At 30.4% G+C, this 21,185-nt stretch overlaps 1 protein-coding gene across 4 annotated transcripts in view; it reads left to right on the forward strand.

Annotated features, from left to right (window-relative positions):
* LOC131840758 (protein PALS1) overlaps positions 1-21,185 on the forward strand; it is a 123,018-nt gene that overhangs the window by 13,187 nt on the left and 88,646 nt on the right. For 3 of the 4 annotated variants that reach the window (XM_059188953.1, XM_059188962.1, XM_059188970.1), the window contains exons 1-2: positions 5,903-6,018; positions 9,190-9,665. In XM_059188953.1, the coding sequence (XP_059044936.1) occupies positions 5,998-6,018; positions 9,190-9,665 (497 nt within the window). In that variant the 5' untranslated portion in view covers positions 5,903-5,997. Of the gene's footprint in view, positions 1-5,884; positions 6,019-9,189; positions 9,666-21,185 lie in introns of those variants that run through there. The other variant, XM_059188977.1, reaches the window with a different exon arrangement.

Raw genomic sequence — 21,185 nt, forward strand, 5'->3', positions numbered from 1 at the left:
GTTGTAAGTTTAAATTCGACAAACCAAAAAACCTGTCAATTTATATTTCTAACTAACTCTCCGGTAAAAGAAACACCGATAATAAAAAACTAAAAATATTTCTGGAAACAGTGGTCGGGTCGCCCCCTGCCACACTCAATTCATGTGTACCCAGAGAAATGTGGAAATGTCAAGTGTCGCGTTCAGCATCACGTCGACAATGACAATGCTTCTGATTCCATCTGGGATAATAATAATAATAATAATAATAACTCTTTATTGTGCACAGATAAAGAAAGAACAATAAGTACAGTACAAAAATGTTCTACAAAACACAATATGGGATAACAGTCGTGACGTTAAGTATGTATAAATGAAGTAAAACGAGAGTAAACCTTTCAAATAAAATAGGAATCGTCAAGATTGACTATGTATTACTGAAGAGATAGTAAATAAAACATCATTTCTACAAAAAAAATGCCAGAATACACTCAAAAATTGTTCTTTTTTAAATCTCGTTAAATGAATCTCGTCAAGCTTGTTGAACTTAATTGCATAATACATTGATGTCTATCAGAGAAACCACAGAGATGATTCCGACTTAGCTGACATTTTTACGCGTGTTCCTATTACAATGTAATAACTCGGTGAACGAGTACCGTTCATTCTATCCGCCTGAACTGGAATGTATGGAACTGGTTCTGTAGTTAGCAGAGCACTAAGCTACAGCATCAGACTATGTCAATTGAAAGTAAACCATAAAGTACAATGTATAAGTTGTTTTTTCTATAGCGGTGTATTAAACACTGATCGCTTTCTGATGTTAAGATAGGTGATGTATCATCATTAGCGACTTACGTACTGGAATGTGAATTGTATATTGAGAATGATAAGGTATGATTTTATGTGAACCAGCATTAGATATATTATTTGATATATTACATATATATGTTTGTGTTTCAGTTGCGGTGTGTAACGATTGTATCAAATGTTGGACATATATTTCTAATATGTACTTTCTAACGTGAACTAACTTCTACTCATTAATTTAAGTGACTATATTTTTTTCTGCGTGCTTTTTTTTAAAATAAGGAATCTAATAATTGTAACACATAAATATATTTTACTTCAAATTCATAAAGCTTGCACTAAATAGGATATTAATCGTCTATTATATAATATCTATCTGTCTATAACAATGAAAGTATATTTTGTAAACAATTTACTACAATATAATTAAAAAACCAGGTTATTGTAAAACCAAAACCAAATAAACCCTATCAATAAAGAAAAATTGAAAACTGTTTAATTTACCGGAGACGTAAGGTACTCCCAAAAATATAGTCAATTAAACCTCCTACTTTTGGAATTTGGTTGAAAATATTCGATACGTACTATAGGAATTTCGGATAAAGAAAAACTTGGAACACCCAGATCCGTGCCAATTTGGAAAACAATCTAACCCTCTGTCTCTAAATGAATCGTGAGCTCTGGATCCTCGTAAAGGGGAGGATTTCCCATTTACTTACAAATGAAAATAGAACCGCCGATATGGCTGTATCATGTCATCCACTAATCTAGAACAATAAGAACAATTGAAAATATAGGTATACCTACTCGTATTACAGACATTTTTAGAACATAACTAGCAATTATATGTTTGAAAACATCATATAAGAAAGAAAATACTTTAGAAATGAGATAAAACATGATTTATGCTATTACATTGAAACAGTAATTTGAATTACTCTAAAATAATCCACAGGCATGTATTAGAATTATGATTTTTACAACGCATTTTGATTAAATATTAGTGACAAATAAATTTATTTGTGTAATACGCAAATGAGAAAATAGAGGATGGGTGGATTTAAGAAAAATAAATGCATTCGGTATTATACCAGATCGTTACAGATACATTGGTAAGTTTCAATGTATTGGTACCTAAACCTTGTAATGCCCACATTGCGTCGAGAACATTAGAATCTAACGTTATAGAGGCGAGCCTTATTTAGATTAGTTTTAAATTTATCAGTATTTTCTATCACAAGAATAAATAAAAAAGGATGATAGGGAAGTTGTATGATTTAAACCGCGCCTTTGGTTGGATACCTAATCGGTCAAATACTTTTGTCGGTATATCGAACAGTATAGTCTTTCTCTATGAGTTTGAATGAGTAAAGTTGAGCCCATAAGTAGTGTACGAGTAGGTACAATAGGAAATAGTTTCGTATTATCTTATTCAACTTGCGAATGACTCACTATGTACACAGTATATTATCAGAGCGCAAGTCAGGAAATAATGTTTTGCTTTTCTTGATAGAAATTTAGCAATATTAGTAAGCAATGGTACTGAAATTGTACTCGTACTATCTTATTATGTAGTTTTTTTATACAACTGGTATTATAGAAATTGGAAACCAACATCTGCAGACATGAATAACACCAATATATTCATATATTAATTTTCTCTAATACAATACGTATTATTTTTATTAAATTCAGTAATTTTGGAGTCACCGATGAGTCAACAAGGACTTTGCTCTGTAATTTTTAAATTTAATCATATCGCTTTAATAAAACCTGAAAGGTATTTCATCTGCTGATAGACAAATGTGTAGATATCACTGCGCAATTGTGAATTTATTATGTATATTTTATATTATAAACTGCCTCATTTGGTATTCAAATATCTAGTTGTGTCTGTTTGAACATCGGCTGACATCGATGTGCTATTTACTAGACATTGACAGCATTTCATGCACCCACTGCGTGCCTATTATCACTTAATAATGTAAAAGAGCGGTAAGGTAATCGAGGGTTCGATCTTTATTGATTTGAAAAATATATGTTCGTTTTTAAACACCTGTGGTAAACAAACCATTTTCTGCATCGATGTATTTAAGCCTTGTTTTCTTGGTTGACTCGACTTGGGATTCCAAAGACATTGAGTTCATCTCGTGGCCATAAAGAAAAGCTGTGAAGATTTACAAAAATATTATAATATTCTTGGAATTATTAGATATTACGTAATAATATTAAAAAGTATTCGATACAGCTCTCCATTGATTAGGCGAGCATGCTTTTTGTGAATTTGTCTATTTCTAAACATATTCAGTGTGTTCTACATTGAGGTAATTAAACAACATATAGCATGTAGTAGAAAGTGTATAAGAAATTTTGTAATTGCATATATACACAGAATATCACAACCGCATTTGGTTTGAATGAATGATGAGGTTTTCTCTAGAAGTTACTGCTTGGGGTTTTTCATTAAAGGTAGACAACGAGAACATGACAACTCTGGTGTTTCAGGTGTCCACTAGCTATGATTGATGATAGCGATGGGCCGTGTACTTCATTAGCACCATAGTAGTATAAGAAAAAAACGAAGTTTTTTAATGTACCTACTCAAGTAAAAACTTAATATTGTACATGGTACATACAATTTAAAATCAATTAAATATTGAACGGTCACGTATTGGATTACAAATTTCGATTGCTCAGTTTCATTACTATTCTCGATTTCCTCAGCATTTATAACATTTCATGCTGGATTTCGGAATATTATATTACAGTCTAAGCAATATACACTTTAGGGGACACATGGGTGTAAAAGATTTTGTATAAAGTTACTATCTGAAATTTTCTTTATAACTGTAAGTAACGACCCGTCCCAGTTTTGCACGGAAATAACAGTTAATTAATACAACCTAGTAGTTTTTGAGATTGACACGAATATGCAGACAAATGACACAGGGATTTTATTTTGTACGTATAGATAGCATCGAATAAATATATTTATGTATTAAAACTTCTGAAGTAAATTATCCGTCCGTATGAATCCATATAAAATAATTATATTCCATAAAACATTACATTGACCTTGTATTGTCTCCTTAGGAATTTGTTAAGTACATTACGGGTCATTATAATCTCGTCATAATCACAACGTCTGTCTTGAAAACGTTAAGGTCCAGCCGGTTAAGATTTTAATGTTTTTTAATCTTGTTTAATATCCATAAAGCTTCGTCCACACATAAATACGTTTAATCCAAGCTTAGCTGTACTGTACACTATGTAATAGATATTATATACGAGTATATTAGACAGCTACAAGTTGCAATTATCGTAGGGATATTTTTATTAATAAAATAATTTTCGAATGTAATAGAGAAGTAATTTTTAAAATGACATAAGTAATATTTAAATTTGTTATAATACAATCAAAATCTTGTAAAATTTGCGTCTTATTTATACAATCAATGTTTTAAAAATTTTCGTCTTAATACGATAAAGAAAGAAGAAATTTATTTATTTTTATATTTGGCATAACAACGGTATTCTTACAACTACTTTACAATTTAGAAATTTACACATTCTTAAATATTTATAGTAGTAATCCACGATACAATCAATAAAATACGTTGCACTGAACCCAAAACAGTAGTCCTATAACAAATAATATTTTGAATGATATGATCGTATATACCACTACTACACACATTGGCAGAAAACTTTTTGTTTCAACAACTAGAAACTGTAATCCGTTCCACAAAATTGTATAAAATAAAAGTAACAAAATGGGTCTCGCTGTCCTTCCAACCCGAAGCCCAAGATTATACTATTACATATTCTATGCCCCAACTTAATTTTAATTTGCATTCATATTGAAGTTTAAAGCTACATTATTAAGAAACATTTTCAAATTGTGGCATAATTTAAATGAATATGGAATGATATTTGGCACTGTAAATTTTTGTACAGTGTCGTACATTAATTGAATAAAAAAAAACTATTTTATATTTAAACTAAATGCTATCTAAAAATTGCCTATTTTTTAACAATACTTAACAATCAATGGAGCTATAATTTGCCCACGCACATAATAATGATATCGGTGTGGGTTGATGTTGGACATCATTCCATCACATGACACGCCATAGAATAAATATACTTTGTCTATGATTACAATTATATTTAAGACTGGTCCTGATTAAGGAACTACCTTAGATGGGTATCGACTTATCTATGGATTTATCCGGATGATTGTATGTTATCACAAGGAATGTTTTTTAATTAGACTTGTACAAAGTAGTTCAAAATTCTTATCTATTTCTGTGCGCATTACTAAGCTAATTTTATGAGTTTGTGTGTATGCGGCGTGGAATCTCCTGAATGCATTTATTTAAAACATATTCATACTTTACAATACAATGTAGACGCAGTCAAAACTAGATGAAAATATGCTCGTGATGCTATAATTTCATATAAATATATCTGGTTCCATCCAGGTTGGAAGACAATAGCGTCGGTAAATTGTGTATTCATTGAGAAGGCGTCACAATAGCGTTGCACAAGACGTACCCGTACCTATTGACTCATACGTCAAGCGGGCACGGAATGCAGTGCGTTGATGGAATATTAATTGTATAGCTCCATCAGATTCGCAATCAGTCAATAAATAACGGATGATACTGGTTACTTACCACGTGCTTATGGAAAATGATTTCAATTGAATTTTGGTAATCTATTCATTGTTCAATCAGATTTCAAAAGAAGAGGGTTATTGAGCACCTAAATACTCGTCTTGTGAGCGGGTGTTACTTGAAGTTTTACTTAAATGGTCTGACGCTACGATTGATTAATTTTGTTACTTATTTCGATATATGTTAATATTATAACTTTTAAAGTACAATACTTTAAAAGTCAGAATTCATTCCTTCATCATTACAATGTAAAATTACCATTTAATAAAAATCTGAATACTTGATTGTGTTGAATGATTTTGCCATTGCTTCTTTTTTGTAATTAATGTGTTTTATTCCCGTCTCATACAAGTCAGACGATTTCTATTGAAGACATTTTTGATATTTGTTTTATATGAGATGTTATTGTTCCGCAGTATCAGACATCGGCCACAACATCATACAAGATGCCTTCCTCATCGCGGTGGAGGAACAGGCTCGACAGCGGCTACAGCGGTTGTCAGCCCTCAAACGTATCACTCCAGTCGACATGTCCAAACTTTCAGTAGAGGTAAGTAAAAATCAGATTAGAGTTGCCACATACGCAGGTCGTCTTGAAGGTAAGTGGCAACCCTGGTATATGTATGATAGCTCCACACATATTACATTATCATGTGACGGCCGTAGGGTTGTTAAACATAAACAAAATTTTTTATAATCTAGATTTGAAGGATTTACTAAAAGAGAGTTAGTATACTAATAATAAGAACAATATTCTCCAACGTATTATTTTAATATACTATAGAAACTATAACACATAACAGTATTTTGTCATTTCTTAACAAATAACAAAAATAACTCTAAGATAAGGGCAGAACAGTTTTTCATTTCATGAAAAAATATTACGTATAAAATTATCGATCAACAAAGTAAGTGATGAGTTAGTATGCAAAAAAACCATGCAGTATTAAAAGTCACTGTTTCTTACGGTCACTCACGGTCTGTCTAAATTCACCGTTGGATTGTTATAAGCTCTTCGTTACACTCTGTATGAAAGACTTAGCATGGTAAGATCTCTTAATATTTTTCTGGAACCTAAGAACAATTATTCTTTGGGTATACCTGTCTACTAATTATAATTTAAATATTGAGTATATCGTGGACACTTCTCAACAAAGAACTGAAAGCTTGCTCGATCATTGTTACGTATCCAGTGTATATGATTTCTTAATTCTTAAACGTTGTATTATACGTAAGTTACTGGTATTATTTAATTCTCAAAACAAAATATTCTGCAAGATCTGGCATAGAGCAATAAGATCACTTTTTGTTATACGATTTCCTGCTAACTTATTTATTTGTTTTATCTCTTTTCTGTGTGCTAATTATTATTAATATTTTGCAATATTCTGCATAAATTAGATAATACCTATTGATATTTAGGTCTATTATTTGAAGTTGAGTTATTTTTATAGTTTTATGTGACGCTGAAAGTAAATATTTAATATCTTATGTAGAGATTTGTTTTCGTAGATATACTTGTTACAACTTTGAATATATTATATATGTAGTTGCACAAAAAAAATATTTTACAGGATTCTTCCTATTATCTCGTCCAAGAAGGACGAGATTTCATGTGTTTTAATTATATATCTGTCTCTCATAAACGAAATTCAGGAGCAATTAAATTAAGTCCCCTCCCTAAACTACAGTCCCGTATACATATATTCTATAACGTATCTACGGGACGTAAGGTGTGAGATTCTTAAAATGTAATGTCATAAATTTCTCAAGTACCCTACAAAAATATAAGTGCTTTATGAATTAATCCAAAAAACTAGAAGTTAATTCCTGTCACTAAACTGGAATGGCAAATAAAGTTGTATGTAATAACTGCGTACCTACATATTACATATTTATTTATTAAGGTTAGATTCTTAGATCTATTTCATTCTTGGAATAATTCTCGAGAAAAAATAATTCTATATCACAATACAGAATTATTTATGATTTGACTTTTCACTCGTCACTTGCGACACTCAAATAAATTATTGTTCAGTGCTTCGGCTTCGTTACTTTCAATCTGCTCTCAAGCATTCTCGCACAATGTTGTTGAATTCTTCAATCAGTCGCTCTCAGATTTGGATTGGGCATTACTTTACATAAAAACAAAGATGTATTTATTCCTTACCAGTTGTATCTCTTGGCTTAACCTGCACCGATCTACCCCAGCGCATAACGTCGCTCGCCAGTACTATTCACATAGCCATTTCTTTCGATTTGATTTTATTGCTCCGTGCCTAATTGTGGCGTGATATTAAGTAGTATATTATTAAATCCGTCTGTTAGATTAGCGCGCTCAAATTAACTAACTAACTCAATGGTCTCCTTCTGCGGACAAAAAGTATTTTTTGTATCAAAAAGGACGCAGAGCTTACGCAACGAATAATTATCATTTCAAGGGTCTCAAAGACCACTTGTTGGCTTTCACATTTTTTTAATCCGTATTTGCGTGCCTATCTCAAGTGCTCTTTTTTGTGTTGAGTTAATTGGGGTCGGGACTGGATGCGATGTAAGCCAACTGATGTATTGTGGCAAATCCATTAAAATTTCGAATAAAATTCGTGACCTTTGTATCACCAGTTGTGTCCAAAAGCCTCTTTGTTAGATGCATCTATGCAGGAACTTAATTTTTTCAAAACTTATTTTATTCATAATTGTTTTATTGCTGACACTATACTATCTTTAGCTTCTTTAGCTTTTATTTACGTATGACAATGGTTCATGATCATGAGTAATTTTGAACTAACAATTACATTTTAAATATTTTAAGTGTTAATATATAAATCATATAGAAATATTGTCATCACTTCTAGCACTTAGGTCAGCAACAGGATGTTGTAATATATGTACTATGTGATTGATTATTTGGAACCATATAAATAAGTAATAGGGCTGATATAACGTGTGTTGTACAAAGGGTAGATGACCACAATTTTGTGTCCGATTTTCTTGAAAATCAGCGATATTTAGTTTATTGAAATAGCAATTTAATAGATCATTTTAAGTGTCATAGCTCCAAAATAAATTAATTGCAAAGCTAAATTGCTAAGTTTTATTGTTTTACTGAATACAAGAATTTTATTGAATAAAAAAATATTTTTATTAGGTATCTATTTTAATTATATTTTCAAAACTTATACTCATTTTGCACTAATATTTAATAACTACATATATACGGGAAAAAGTTGAAAACGTTGTTGTAATTTAACTAAATTCCCGTACAGAGTTAAAAAATATACTATTTTAAAGTTTCATTCATTTTTACTTTGGTCATCATGCCTATTCCAGTTAAAAGATTATCATTATTACGTAGTAACAGTAAACTAGTGTATTCTAAATAATACAATACTAAAGTAGGAGCTGAGTATATATGGTAATATTTTCCTGCCTATTACCACAGTTACTCTTACGTTATGACAGTTCGTCACGTTGGGTGCATTACATTACACGTATTTAAATGTGTGTAGTTTAGAATTATCGGCATACCGATTATTAATTTCTATTTGTTACATATATTTAATAATATGTAGCACATTTATATATATAAATTTATCCTTTACTTTTATGTACTCTTACTATCGTTTGAATCCATATGTCTTTGTAGATTATTTAAATTTTAAAAAATATATTATTAAATAAAAAAAAAATCGTGTCGTTAATATACGCTATTTAATTTCAGTTAAATAGAAGAAAAAGAACACAACCAGAGAATAGACAAGAGTTAAATGGTTATATAGCAAACTCTACAGTATATGTAACTTCTATAAATGAAAACGGAGCTATAGAGAGTAAACCTACGATATCATCGCCGAAATCACAACCTAAATCATTGCAGGCGAAACCTGCACCTGTTATAGCGAACGGTATTCAAGTTGAAAAGAAGAAAGAAGCAGAGATTAAAGAAGACAAAATAGAACCTGAGAAACACGAAAAGGATTCAAGTGAGAAAAGTATCAAAGTTAAAGTGGAAAGTGAAGTGAAAATTGAAAGTGAAGTGACTAGTGATAAAGATGTTAGTAAAAGTGACCTATATAGTGTTGCGAGAGAGCATTTGAACAACGGTAGAAGTGAAAAACTTTTAGGAGAACAACCTGATCATAGGATCAGAGCTACGGCAATAGTAGAGAGCAATAAATTAGCACCAGGAGAGAAAGGGTGAGTTTCTAGTTTTATTAACTTACACTGTTCCTGTTAAATAATATAATTTGATATGTTATATGATCAACTTGCGTATTTGACTACTGAAATCTAAAATTCCTTTCTATATACTATAGAGAGGAATTTTAGTTTTTTTATAAATCAGAGTAGAAACAGTTTACTTTGGTCGTATTAATATTATACAGGGGTAGTATAATTAAAAACTTATATATATATATATATATGAAGTATAGAAGTACCTATTTACATTACAGTTTATAATGGCCTTTAGGAGCGAATGAACTAGGAAGCCGTATCTAACACTGTCACAATCCGTCCAAGGTTTCAGTACACTCTCTAGTAGGTAATTTGAGTTATTTTTAATTGGTTAGGTTTCTTTCACGTTTAGTGGAACATTTATTTCATTAGGTTTGGAAAAAAAGCTTATATACTCATATTTACTCTATCATTAATTTATTTGCCCTCCTAATAGTAATATAATTTAAAGCTATATAATACATATTTATAAAACGACAATATAACCAAAGAATATTGAAAAATTTTTTATTTTATTTCGTTTAGGCTTAAGAAATTATAATAATGTCTATTAACCTACCTGTGTACCTAAATATAAATACACTACCATTCCGCATCGGATTTGCATGGTTATTTAACAAAAATAATAAAGATATGAATAAGTTGGCCTAGTTTGTACCGGCGCGGCGTTACTATTATACATTTTATTATGAAAACATAATTATTGTGACATAACTGTAATAATTAGACATTGGATATTGAAGCCTTTGAAAAAGACATCTATATGATAACTTCAATAATGTAACCCAATTACGTTATTGAAGTTATCAAATAGATGCCTTTTTTTAAGATACTCGTATTCTATCGCCTATTTTCATCACGGACAATGTAGGATTCTAATAGTAAAAGAATTTTTCAAATTGATCCCGCAGTTTCGGAGTATAGTCAATACAAATAAATAAACAATCACATCTTTTCTCTTTATAATATTAATACAGATTTATAATATTAGTATCGATATAATCTATTTTCGCCACATTGAATCCGATCAGATCTCGATCATTTTCCAGAGTACCGACGTCATTTAATTCAGTCCGTCTGTTACTTGGCTTCTTGCTACATTCATCGGAAATCGGGCAGATCCCTCCTTTTGCTGAATATTGTAAGGGGCTCTAGCGAATCTCTATATTATTCAGTGTAATAATAAAATCCGACGAAGGTTTTTAGCATCCGGCGAACGGTATTAGGATCGATCCTAATCATTGTTGACTTTAACTTGACTGTATCCGAATTCTTTTATCATTTTAAGAAAGTGTGTGATTTTATACTGATATTTGTATAAATAAGAATTGTGTTTAGAATTTAGAAGTTTGTAAGAATTTTGAATAGTGTAGAACAGTAAACATACGAAGACTCCAATTATCATCAGTCAATCCAGTACACGAATCTAGCAAAAGTTACTAGATGATTTGTCATCAAATTTAACAACATAGTACTGGATTAATATTAAATTTCTGCTTGAAATTTGGAAGAAACAGGAGTTACCTAAAATATTCAGATTTAGGCTTCTTGATAATTTTGTGCATATTACATATTTGGTTTTGGTTTTTATTTTTATTCATTTAGAGTATCTATAGCTACATTTCGTATAAGTTACAATTAATTAGATTACTATACTAATTATAGGTACTAACAATGTGAACTATATTATATATATAAGTCGAGAGTAGAACGTATAAGTACAAAAACATTTAAATGTGTAACAAGTTTTATATGTAAATGAAAATACAAATTTGTATGTTTATGTTAATAAATATTGACAGTTAATATCTTAAAATAATAACAATATGGTACGATTTATTTACGATTTCATGTGTCACACTCGTTTACTATGTCTATTGTTTGTCATCACTGTTTATTTTTATTAAATTTATAGGGAATCTATGACGTCAGTTAGTCAATATTGCGCATACGTACCTTAGAACATCAGAAACTAAGGCAATTACATCAAACTAGACTTTATGTACCTGTTCATGAAATCGAAATTGCAAAAACTCATGTACTTCTAAAAAATATATATTACATATGTGGATACATATGCTGTGAAATAGTAGAATATATAATACTACTTACACGTACGTGACGTTCATAACTTCAGACATTTATTATCTGCCTTTGAAATATATAGGATAATATGGAAGTACTCCTATATAGACATAAGGCACATTATAATACTAATACACCTGTACCCTCGGAAATGCTTTTAAGACCTTCGCTAAATCTATTGGAAGGGGAATATTATTGTTTTTGTAATTCACGTGCAAATAAATTCATTTATACATGTGTGTTTCTAAAATATAATAAATATATTTTTCATAAAAATATTTTTAACTAATATTAACACAAGAAATTTTATATTATTATTATTGTTAAGTGTGTACTATTTATGTTATCTGTAATATGTGAATAAGCACAGTATGGTTTCTATGTTTACGGAGCTTCCAGCTGATCGGATCTGCCTCGGTTTCTCTTCACGCTTTCGCTTTGTTATTACCAGTTCTTAATTTATTTATCTGTACACATTAACTTTAATTTTTTAGGACGTAATAGTCTAAATATAGAAATATTACATTGATACATTTATCAATGATAGGTATTATGTATAAAGTGGTGCCCTTAGTCTGAAGTCGTATTCGCCATGCAGGAGTTAGGCTTCAGCCGCTCCATAAGTCCTTCTGCGGGTTTGGAGTGCCTTTTGCGCCTCCATTTTAGTAAGGTCAACAGCTTTAGAATTGTTAGTTTATAATATTAGTAATATTTATTGTCAATTTAAGTTTTTCTTTCGAATTACTGTATCATAGTCGCATCCAGCTGATACCACAATTTACGTTACAAACTACTTATTTACTTACCAAATTTCGCAAAAGAATAATTTATAATTTTATAAAAAAAGCTCCTTATAGCTACTTATTTGTTTGATGTCAACAACTTCTGAACATGCTTTAAAATAGGTAATTTACTGCTGAAATAATAAATACCTAGCATGCTACCTATAATTATTGGTGCTGATAACTGCACCGGGAGATCTAAGAACCAGTTAATTTTCCTGTCCAATGAATGAGACGCAAACAACGGATAACGTCAATTATCGACGGAGTCACGTTATCTTTGCAATTATACAAGATCTTCTGGGTAACTTACGTGTATGTGCACTGCTTCAGGTACTGATGATAGCTATTCACTACTGTGAGTGATCGCACAGATTATTAATTTAAAATTATATTGAATAATCTTTGAAAATTGTACAGTACATTTTTTACTCACTTTGTATAGATATACAGTGGTGTTGTTCAAATATTATGGAACAATGTTCTAGTTGTATAAACAGATATAGGTACATAAGTTATTTGTTTGTTCGAAGTCAAAGTTACAATCATTTACCAGTATACATTTGGACATCACAGGTTTTACCTACATCAAGATTTTTTTATTAGTATTTTGTTCTATTTTCTTTTGTACTGGCTACTATCCAGTTCGGCCAGCTACTTTAGGGGAGAAGAACTGCCAAGGTCCACTTGTACTTTTTATTTTCTATTGGTCTGAAAGTGCTATAATGGTCCCGCGAATAAAGCGTTGTAAAACATGTTCCACTAATATACTTTTTTCACGAGAACTGAAGCATACCTACCTAAAAGTTTTAGAAATTATTTGATTGTGATTTAAACTAAATGCAGTAGTTCACAACCAATCGGATGCATTTGAAAATCAGTTATTATGCCAACTTCTTTTATGTATGTCATTGACTGTAATAACACAGTCTAATGCCTTGGATTTCTTGTAAATATCCGCTCCACTACTAGTTTACATGCTTCCTGCAATTATACTATGAATGTCAACAAGGTGTAAATTTATGATGATTTCAGAATGTTTGAATAGACATTTCAATTTGTATTTACCTACCTCACCTACAATAACCTACTAGGCCGTATTATACCAGAGGTTATTTATAATCTAAGTAGACTAAAAATATTTGTTTTTTACATATAACTGATTGTACATGACAGATATGACAACAATTAATTTTTGTGGTAATTTATCGCCATAAAATAAAACTTTACACAATCATTGATAGAAATTTTGTCTATTTGTCAATTTTGTGCGCTAGTGCAAGTCTCGGAAATCGGTAAGTTAGAAATGAAATTTAGTATTTATTTATTTTAGTCAGTTTACAAATAAAAAGTTATTGTTGTTATACCGAATAACTACCGCAGGTACAAAGTCGCGTGGTCAGCTAGTATAAATAATAAATAACTATTCTGTGATGTATTATAGATATTTAATTGTGGCAATATTACGTAATTGTTGGCACTCCTTGTTCACATCCATGCAAGGTGATTAATCTTCTATAATTAGCACTTGTACGATCCTGATTAATTTGTACATTATGATAATAATATAAATATTGTTTGACATCCATGTGCTATACATAATTTGTTGTAAATATTATTGAAGCAATTTAAGTCAAAGCGGAATCTTCTTTGTTGTGTGAATTTACATATTTCCATCGATTAAATGCTTTTTGCATTATCTAAATTTTAATTATCATTTTAAGAAATTAATAACCCATTGGACTCCACTATTCGTCCTACTCCTACTACGGCCGCACATTTTAAGAAGGATAATACTAACTGTATTTTGTATAGATTTTCCGAAAGTCATAGGTAGCTAGTATTTTTTCTAGCTATTTAGTATTCTTCACAACGACGCAACGAATCTTTGCTATACTATAAAATGTACATTATAATGCATTCATGGCTATAAATTTGATCATCTTGACGTTTCCATATCTCAGCGAATTTATTTCTTCTCAACGTATAGTAACAGCCTCGCGCGGTACGTGATCGTAATGCATGTGGTATCGGCAGGTAGATCAGTTCGTCAGCGGCACTTGCCTGAGTGACACTTGCTATTGCCGTTGAAAAAGATATTCCGACAACACTTGACCCTTTTGTCGTCTATGGATACATCCGAGAACGTAGGGTAGTGTTACCTGTAAACTCCCTCCCCCACCTGTTTGCGCCCGCGCTCGTGAGACCCGTTTTTTACTGTCTCTTTCCCACGCGAGCACAACCTTGTGCTTGCGCTGCGCGTTCATCCCATTATTTGAATTTAGAATTTTTTAAACTTACCTGCTTGTCGGACGTGTTGATTTTTTTCTTTTTCGACGGTTAAGTGAATATTTGGAATTCTTGTGCCGTAATTGCTGAAGATAGTTTTGTTATGTAGTGCTTGATGTGTGTGACTTATGTTTAGTGAAATGTGTGTTATTATTTGAAGTGCTCATCGATAATTACCCACAGGATGCATTACAAACAATTGTTTAAAAGGTAATTTTGTTAGTTCTACCTATACTCTTTCCAGTAATAGTGTATTTTATGCATCTGTAGTTTCATCAGGTTGTGGAGTAGATGTTAATGTGAGTATATCGTGCTCAGGCTCGGTTTGTTCAGGTGTGAATGGACTACGACATAATTTTGTTTTTATTACGCGCATAGCGGCACAGCTGTGTGCGATTCCATTAAGTATAGTAATTTGTTTTAACGAATGTCCCACATAATTCAACGAGAGTTAAAATTTTACAACATAGAATTAAAGTAAGCTGCATTATTTGATTTCTCTTCTAATATTATTTCTTAGTTATAGCTATTATTTAAATAATTACAAACATTATAAGGTGAGTCTTGGTTGACGAATAGTAAGTGGTCTAACATAATACAATATTATTACCGACGATTGAAGAAATGCTTCACAAATTTTAGTGATATTTTTATAACAAAGTCATCAAAGATTTTGATGTTGAAAATGTCTTTGACCTTCAACATAATTGATATTGGTCGATTCTGTATAGAAAAGTATGATGGAAATATATATAGAAAAAAATAATTTCACCAGAACTTGTATGCACTTTTGTAATGTTTTAGATAAACTATAATTTCTGTATCATAAATAAAAGGGTGCGAAAAAGCACCGGTAGTCGAGCAACCGGCGCGTTCACCCTACAAGTTCAAAACGTTCTGTTATGAATTCGGTATTTTCATAACAACTATGTAATATACACAATTGTTTTGATGTAATACGTACATTACATTAAAAATTATTTTAAATTGCCTCATTATTTATCTGCCTACACTATTATTATTAAATTCTCACCGAATGTAGTGTTTTAAAATGCCTTTCTAGAAATTTCCCAAGGAGATTCGTATAAATTATAAGGATCGTTCCACACGACGGCTTGGGGCGGTATACAACCGGTAATATCTCATAATCATAATCGCCTCCAACTCAACTCATGGACCAGTAATATTACCTACACTTATTACTTTTTTATCTCTCCCTGGAACATTCACATCTCGTGGTCTTTTCCTTACTTTCTATTGATTGCACCAAGCGTATCCTATTTTATATTATTTTTATCCCACTTTACCACCCGGTCTATACATTTATTTATTAAAGTAACTTTATTCGCCAAATGAACATGGTACAAAAGGCGACCTTAATGCTAGAAGTAAAGGAAAGAGAAGTTTTCTCTAGCAGTTAACCTTTGAGACGTTAATTCACTGAATTAATGTCAGGATTTTTAAAATCTATTTGTATTTTTGTAAGTATTTTAACGTAATATATGTATATTATTTCTCTATTACTCAAGTATAATGGACACTTAACATGGATTACTTCCAAACAGTGTAAGAATATACGCCATCGCGCAGTGGACAGAAAGTTTACTTTCTTCTTACAATATTCATAGTCTCTCTCTGTCTCTTAATGATATAATATATGGATATATATGTAGTTGTGATAACGATAATAAATCAAGAAATTTGTAAAATTTATCAAAAATAATTTATTCAATTAGCCAAATGAATGAATCGCATTCGAAGAACATTACCCACTAATTACTATAATATATTTATGAATGAAATATATACGAGAATAATGTTATTGTATATATTATTGGGGCATTAGTACCGTAGTTCAAAACAATGATTGTTAGAATTTTGCGGTTTTCGCTAATCTGTAGTGGTAGGACCACCTACTTTTGTCTTAGTAAACCTACGAAGGTTTACAAAGAAAAACGTTATACAGGGACGCAGTCGCGGTCTCAGTTAGTATTAAAATATAATTGAAGTACTACCATATATGCATATGGTAGTACTTCAATTATATTATTTCTTGTTTATTGCCCTTGTTTATTTTATTATTTCTTGATCATTAACAGACGGTTGCCTATTTTACGCAAATAAATAGGTGCTTGATACCTATCCTATCACCTCTTAATGAGCCATGACAATTAAGACTTACATAATTTAAGTTAAATGGTAAATACCATTCCTTAGAATTTATAATCTAAATAGATTATAAATACGTAAGTGTATTTGTCTGTCTATTTCCCTACGAGGATGGATTTAGAATATCTGTTGTCGTAAAAAAGCAGACAAAATCGGGAAAGAGCAAGTAGATTAATATATTAATTTACAGATGAATGTTGATAATATCTGTAGGTCTAGAAATATGTCGAAGATATTCACTATAGTTTAGGTAAGTAAGTAAGTAAGTATCTGAATATTAGGTTCTAATTCATTTCCATAAAACACCCATGATGTACTAATATTGACCTAATCTAATACAAAAATGTTAATTCTTTCATTTATCAGTCCAGTAGTTAGTAGTTCAGGAGTAGTGCTACTATTTACGATCATTACTCACTACTGTAAATATAGAAAATGTTTTTATTAATTGTTTTGTTTATTATGTATTTAGTAAGCAGAGGTCTGGGATGGGTCTCATATAAATAGTATCGTAGGTGACTTAAGTATCTATATTATTTGCCTTTCTAAATTATGTATTGCCAGCAAATCCTAAGATTATCTAACTGCTACGTGATAGGTACAATACCTAATGCAATCAACAGTATCTTATCTTCTATATTATGTAATATTACTTTACAATTTCGTTTTGTTAAAGATTGTGTAATTTTCAATTTACGTACATACTAATATTACAAATGAGAAAGTCTGTATGTTTGTTTGTTGTCTATTCACGACTAAACTGCTGATTTAAATAATAAAGAAGATTTTATCACGAGGATAGACATAGATTATATTTTATGACAAAAAATGAACTGGTAGGGGTCGATCGAGACAGGTAGTAAGTATGTATGTATGTATTGTGTTTATAAAAATATAATTATAGTTATAAATAAAAAAAAGTAAATGTGAGTTTTGTATATTTTCGAAAATTTTATGGCCCATGGAGAAAGTATACTTGTCGGTCACGCTTGTCCGACATAGCATTGAAAGTGTTAAGTACGTACCTGATACGTTTTAGAATAGCGAAACCCTCAGTTTGGTGTGTAGTTAAATTATGATATTTTGTTTTTATTTCATGACATGCATTATTATTGCTACAGAAATTTTACATATACGTACCTACTTACAATTTTGGATATCACGCGTTTATGGCACGAGACATTGTGGGTGTTTACTTTAATCCTTGTTTATTCGTGCATACTTGCTATTTTTTTGTTAGTATATGACATTGAAACACTTGTAATGAAATACCACGGGTGTCAGACATGTGGGGTACTATTACTAGTAGGTATATTACACCTCCGAAGAAGACCGTACAAAATTTCACTAAAGTAATGATATCTTACTTTAGGTTACTTAGTTATTTTTAATGTAACTTAATTCGCAATAGATACCAACTTACTCGCTTTTCACGAAACTAATAATTTTATTATAATTAATTAATAACTAATAGTAAACGTAGTTTGAGCAACATAAAATATATTTTATTACCTAAACATAGGAATGCCGATTATGAACTCTATTAAATACTATTGATTGTAAAAATAATTCTGTTATTTATGAAAAGAAACATATTTTACGCTGTAACAAACATATCACATAGTGTGAAATTAACATATTTCAACAAAGCCATAAATTAACCGTGCCACATACGGAGCAATATTAAACACGCATATTTAGATTATTGCTTTTCACGATCACCGTACCGTTATTTACATTAAAAAATGAGTGTACAAATATTAATGAAAATAATTGAAATTAGTTTCGTATCGCTAAAAATGCGACGCAAATACAAATTCATTATAACGATATGTACTTTTAGAGAAAATTTTGTATCAAAACTGTTATTGTTTCAATCTGTTCATGTGACGACAGTTTCTTGGACGATCAACTATTGTGCCTCTCATAACTTCACGTCCACTGTATAGGAGTATATCGAGGGAGTACCAAATTAATGCCCACAGAAATAAGGTTCGTTTTCTTATGCTTTAAGTTCATTAACCGACGTTCTGATTATGAAATAGCAAAGACAATGGTCTACTCAGTATTCCAAAGTTGTACGAATTTCCCGCGATATCGTGTTAATATTCGACTTCGGTATCGGATTATAGACAGAATACCGTGATACCGATTTCAATCCATTAAATGTTTTTTTAAACTTCAACGTTTTCTGAGTTTCGAAACTCGGATCCCTTATCGCCTACTTAAGTCAGGTTTTAATTGATAAAGAACGTTTCATTAATTTATATAAGTAAAAGCTCTTATTGTGTAATTAAAATCTTTACTTCGATGAAATATTTGTTGTAACAAGGGACAGCTAATTGGCGTTACATTTAGGGTATAATTAATTAATATTTTATTATATTTATAAGATACTAGCAGACCCGCGAAACTTCATTTGCGACACACTTACTTGACATTTGTCATATTTGGCCCAATTTACATGTTTTTATTAAATTATAGCCTATGTGTTATTTTGATGTATAAGCTACATTATTGTAAAAGTTCATCAAAATCCGTTCAGTAGATTTTGCGTGACAGAGACGAACACACATTCATACTTCCAAACTATATATATACTAAGTATATAATATAATTTTAATTATATTTTTATTACTGATAATTTAAGAAGTCATTCGCTTTTAATTCGAAAACAAATGAAATTAAAATTTTTAATTACGTCATAAAAAATACTATCTAGCAGCTATAACGGGTTGATAACAATTATATAAATATTTGTATCGTTTAGTACATGTACATTTGTTTTTTATAATATTAAATCATCTGGTATTATTATTACCTTATTAAAAAATATGAATCTTAAAATAATATAAAATACCACTTAAGTATTTTTATAATAGGTATGTAATTAATATATTTGTCATAATGACAAATAGATTAATTACATTACTTATTTCATATTCGGCATTCTGACGTAAATTTTGCTTCGGTAGGTATAGTCGTATAAGTCGGTATCTACATATTATTTGTTAACACATGTTCAAATCTTAAAAGGTTTCACTTAAATACTTAACGTGAAGTTTTTTGTAGTAAATTCTTGAGCAAATCAAAGAGGTTCCCTTGGACCGATTAGTGATGGGTATTAAACTTACAGTTTAAAGAATTAAAAAGAAAATTTATACCTACAGCAGTCAAGTAGGTTTTGAGGTAAAAATACCTTAGTGAAATCACATTTATCTATGGTCGAGAATCTATTGAAAGTCTACGGTTTTGTCTGGTATATTCTATATACATGGTTCATAACAATTTTATCAGTAGATATCTAATACAAATGACTCAAGATACCGATGTGAAAGTAAATCAATTATGAGTGCGTATAAATACCTATGTATAAACCAGTTCTATAAAGCCCTTAACGCTTGACATTCTATGTCAAGCGTCATTCTATGTATGTCATGTTTCAATATTATTATATATAGGTAATGTTGTAATCCTTGTTTGAACGAAAACTTCAGAATGACTTAAAAACTACTATCATAATATATACTAATACTATAAACAGGAATGGTTTAAAAAAATCTGTATTATAATATATAAAAAAACTATTTTAAAATTTCTTTCACCTAAAGATATTTTATTCAGTAAGAAACATAAGCTTCTGGATTTAGCAAATAAAGAATTTTTATTTTTATTAATGACCCATTCCCGCATTATTAATAAAAAATAACATATCAATAAAAAAAACATCATCTCGAATTTGTCTCATTTTGGCAGATTCACACAGGAATCTCTCTCAAAACATCAACAATGCAAAATTGAGGAAGCCAAAAAAAGTAAAACCTCTGCATACCAAGGTAATCTCTGTGAATTCCCAATAAAAAAAGAACAGGTAACCGATTTTTGTCGATGACGTAACGGTCGGTCTCGCATTCAGGGAACAATCTTTTTTTTTATTTGCTTGACCTCGATACTTTTAGAATTATCATATAATTACGTAATACTGTTTAATGCACATTAATGTCTATATTTGAGAAGAATTTCAATATATAATTATGTCAAGAACTCACATTTTGATATGAATTAAGATTACGATTATAGCTTTCTTGCATATTTTTCTTTGTTGATATGATTCTTCGTTAGCATTAAAATGATTGTATAAATGAATTTAACTTAT

Source organism: Achroia grisella, unplaced genomic scaffold (assembly GCF_030625045.1).
Source record: "Achroia grisella isolate CSIRO2021 unplaced genomic scaffold, CSIRO_AGI_Agris_v1 utg1063, whole genome shotgun sequence".
Lineage (NCBI taxonomy): Eukaryota > Metazoa > Arthropoda > Insecta > Lepidoptera > Pyralidae > Achroia > Achroia grisella.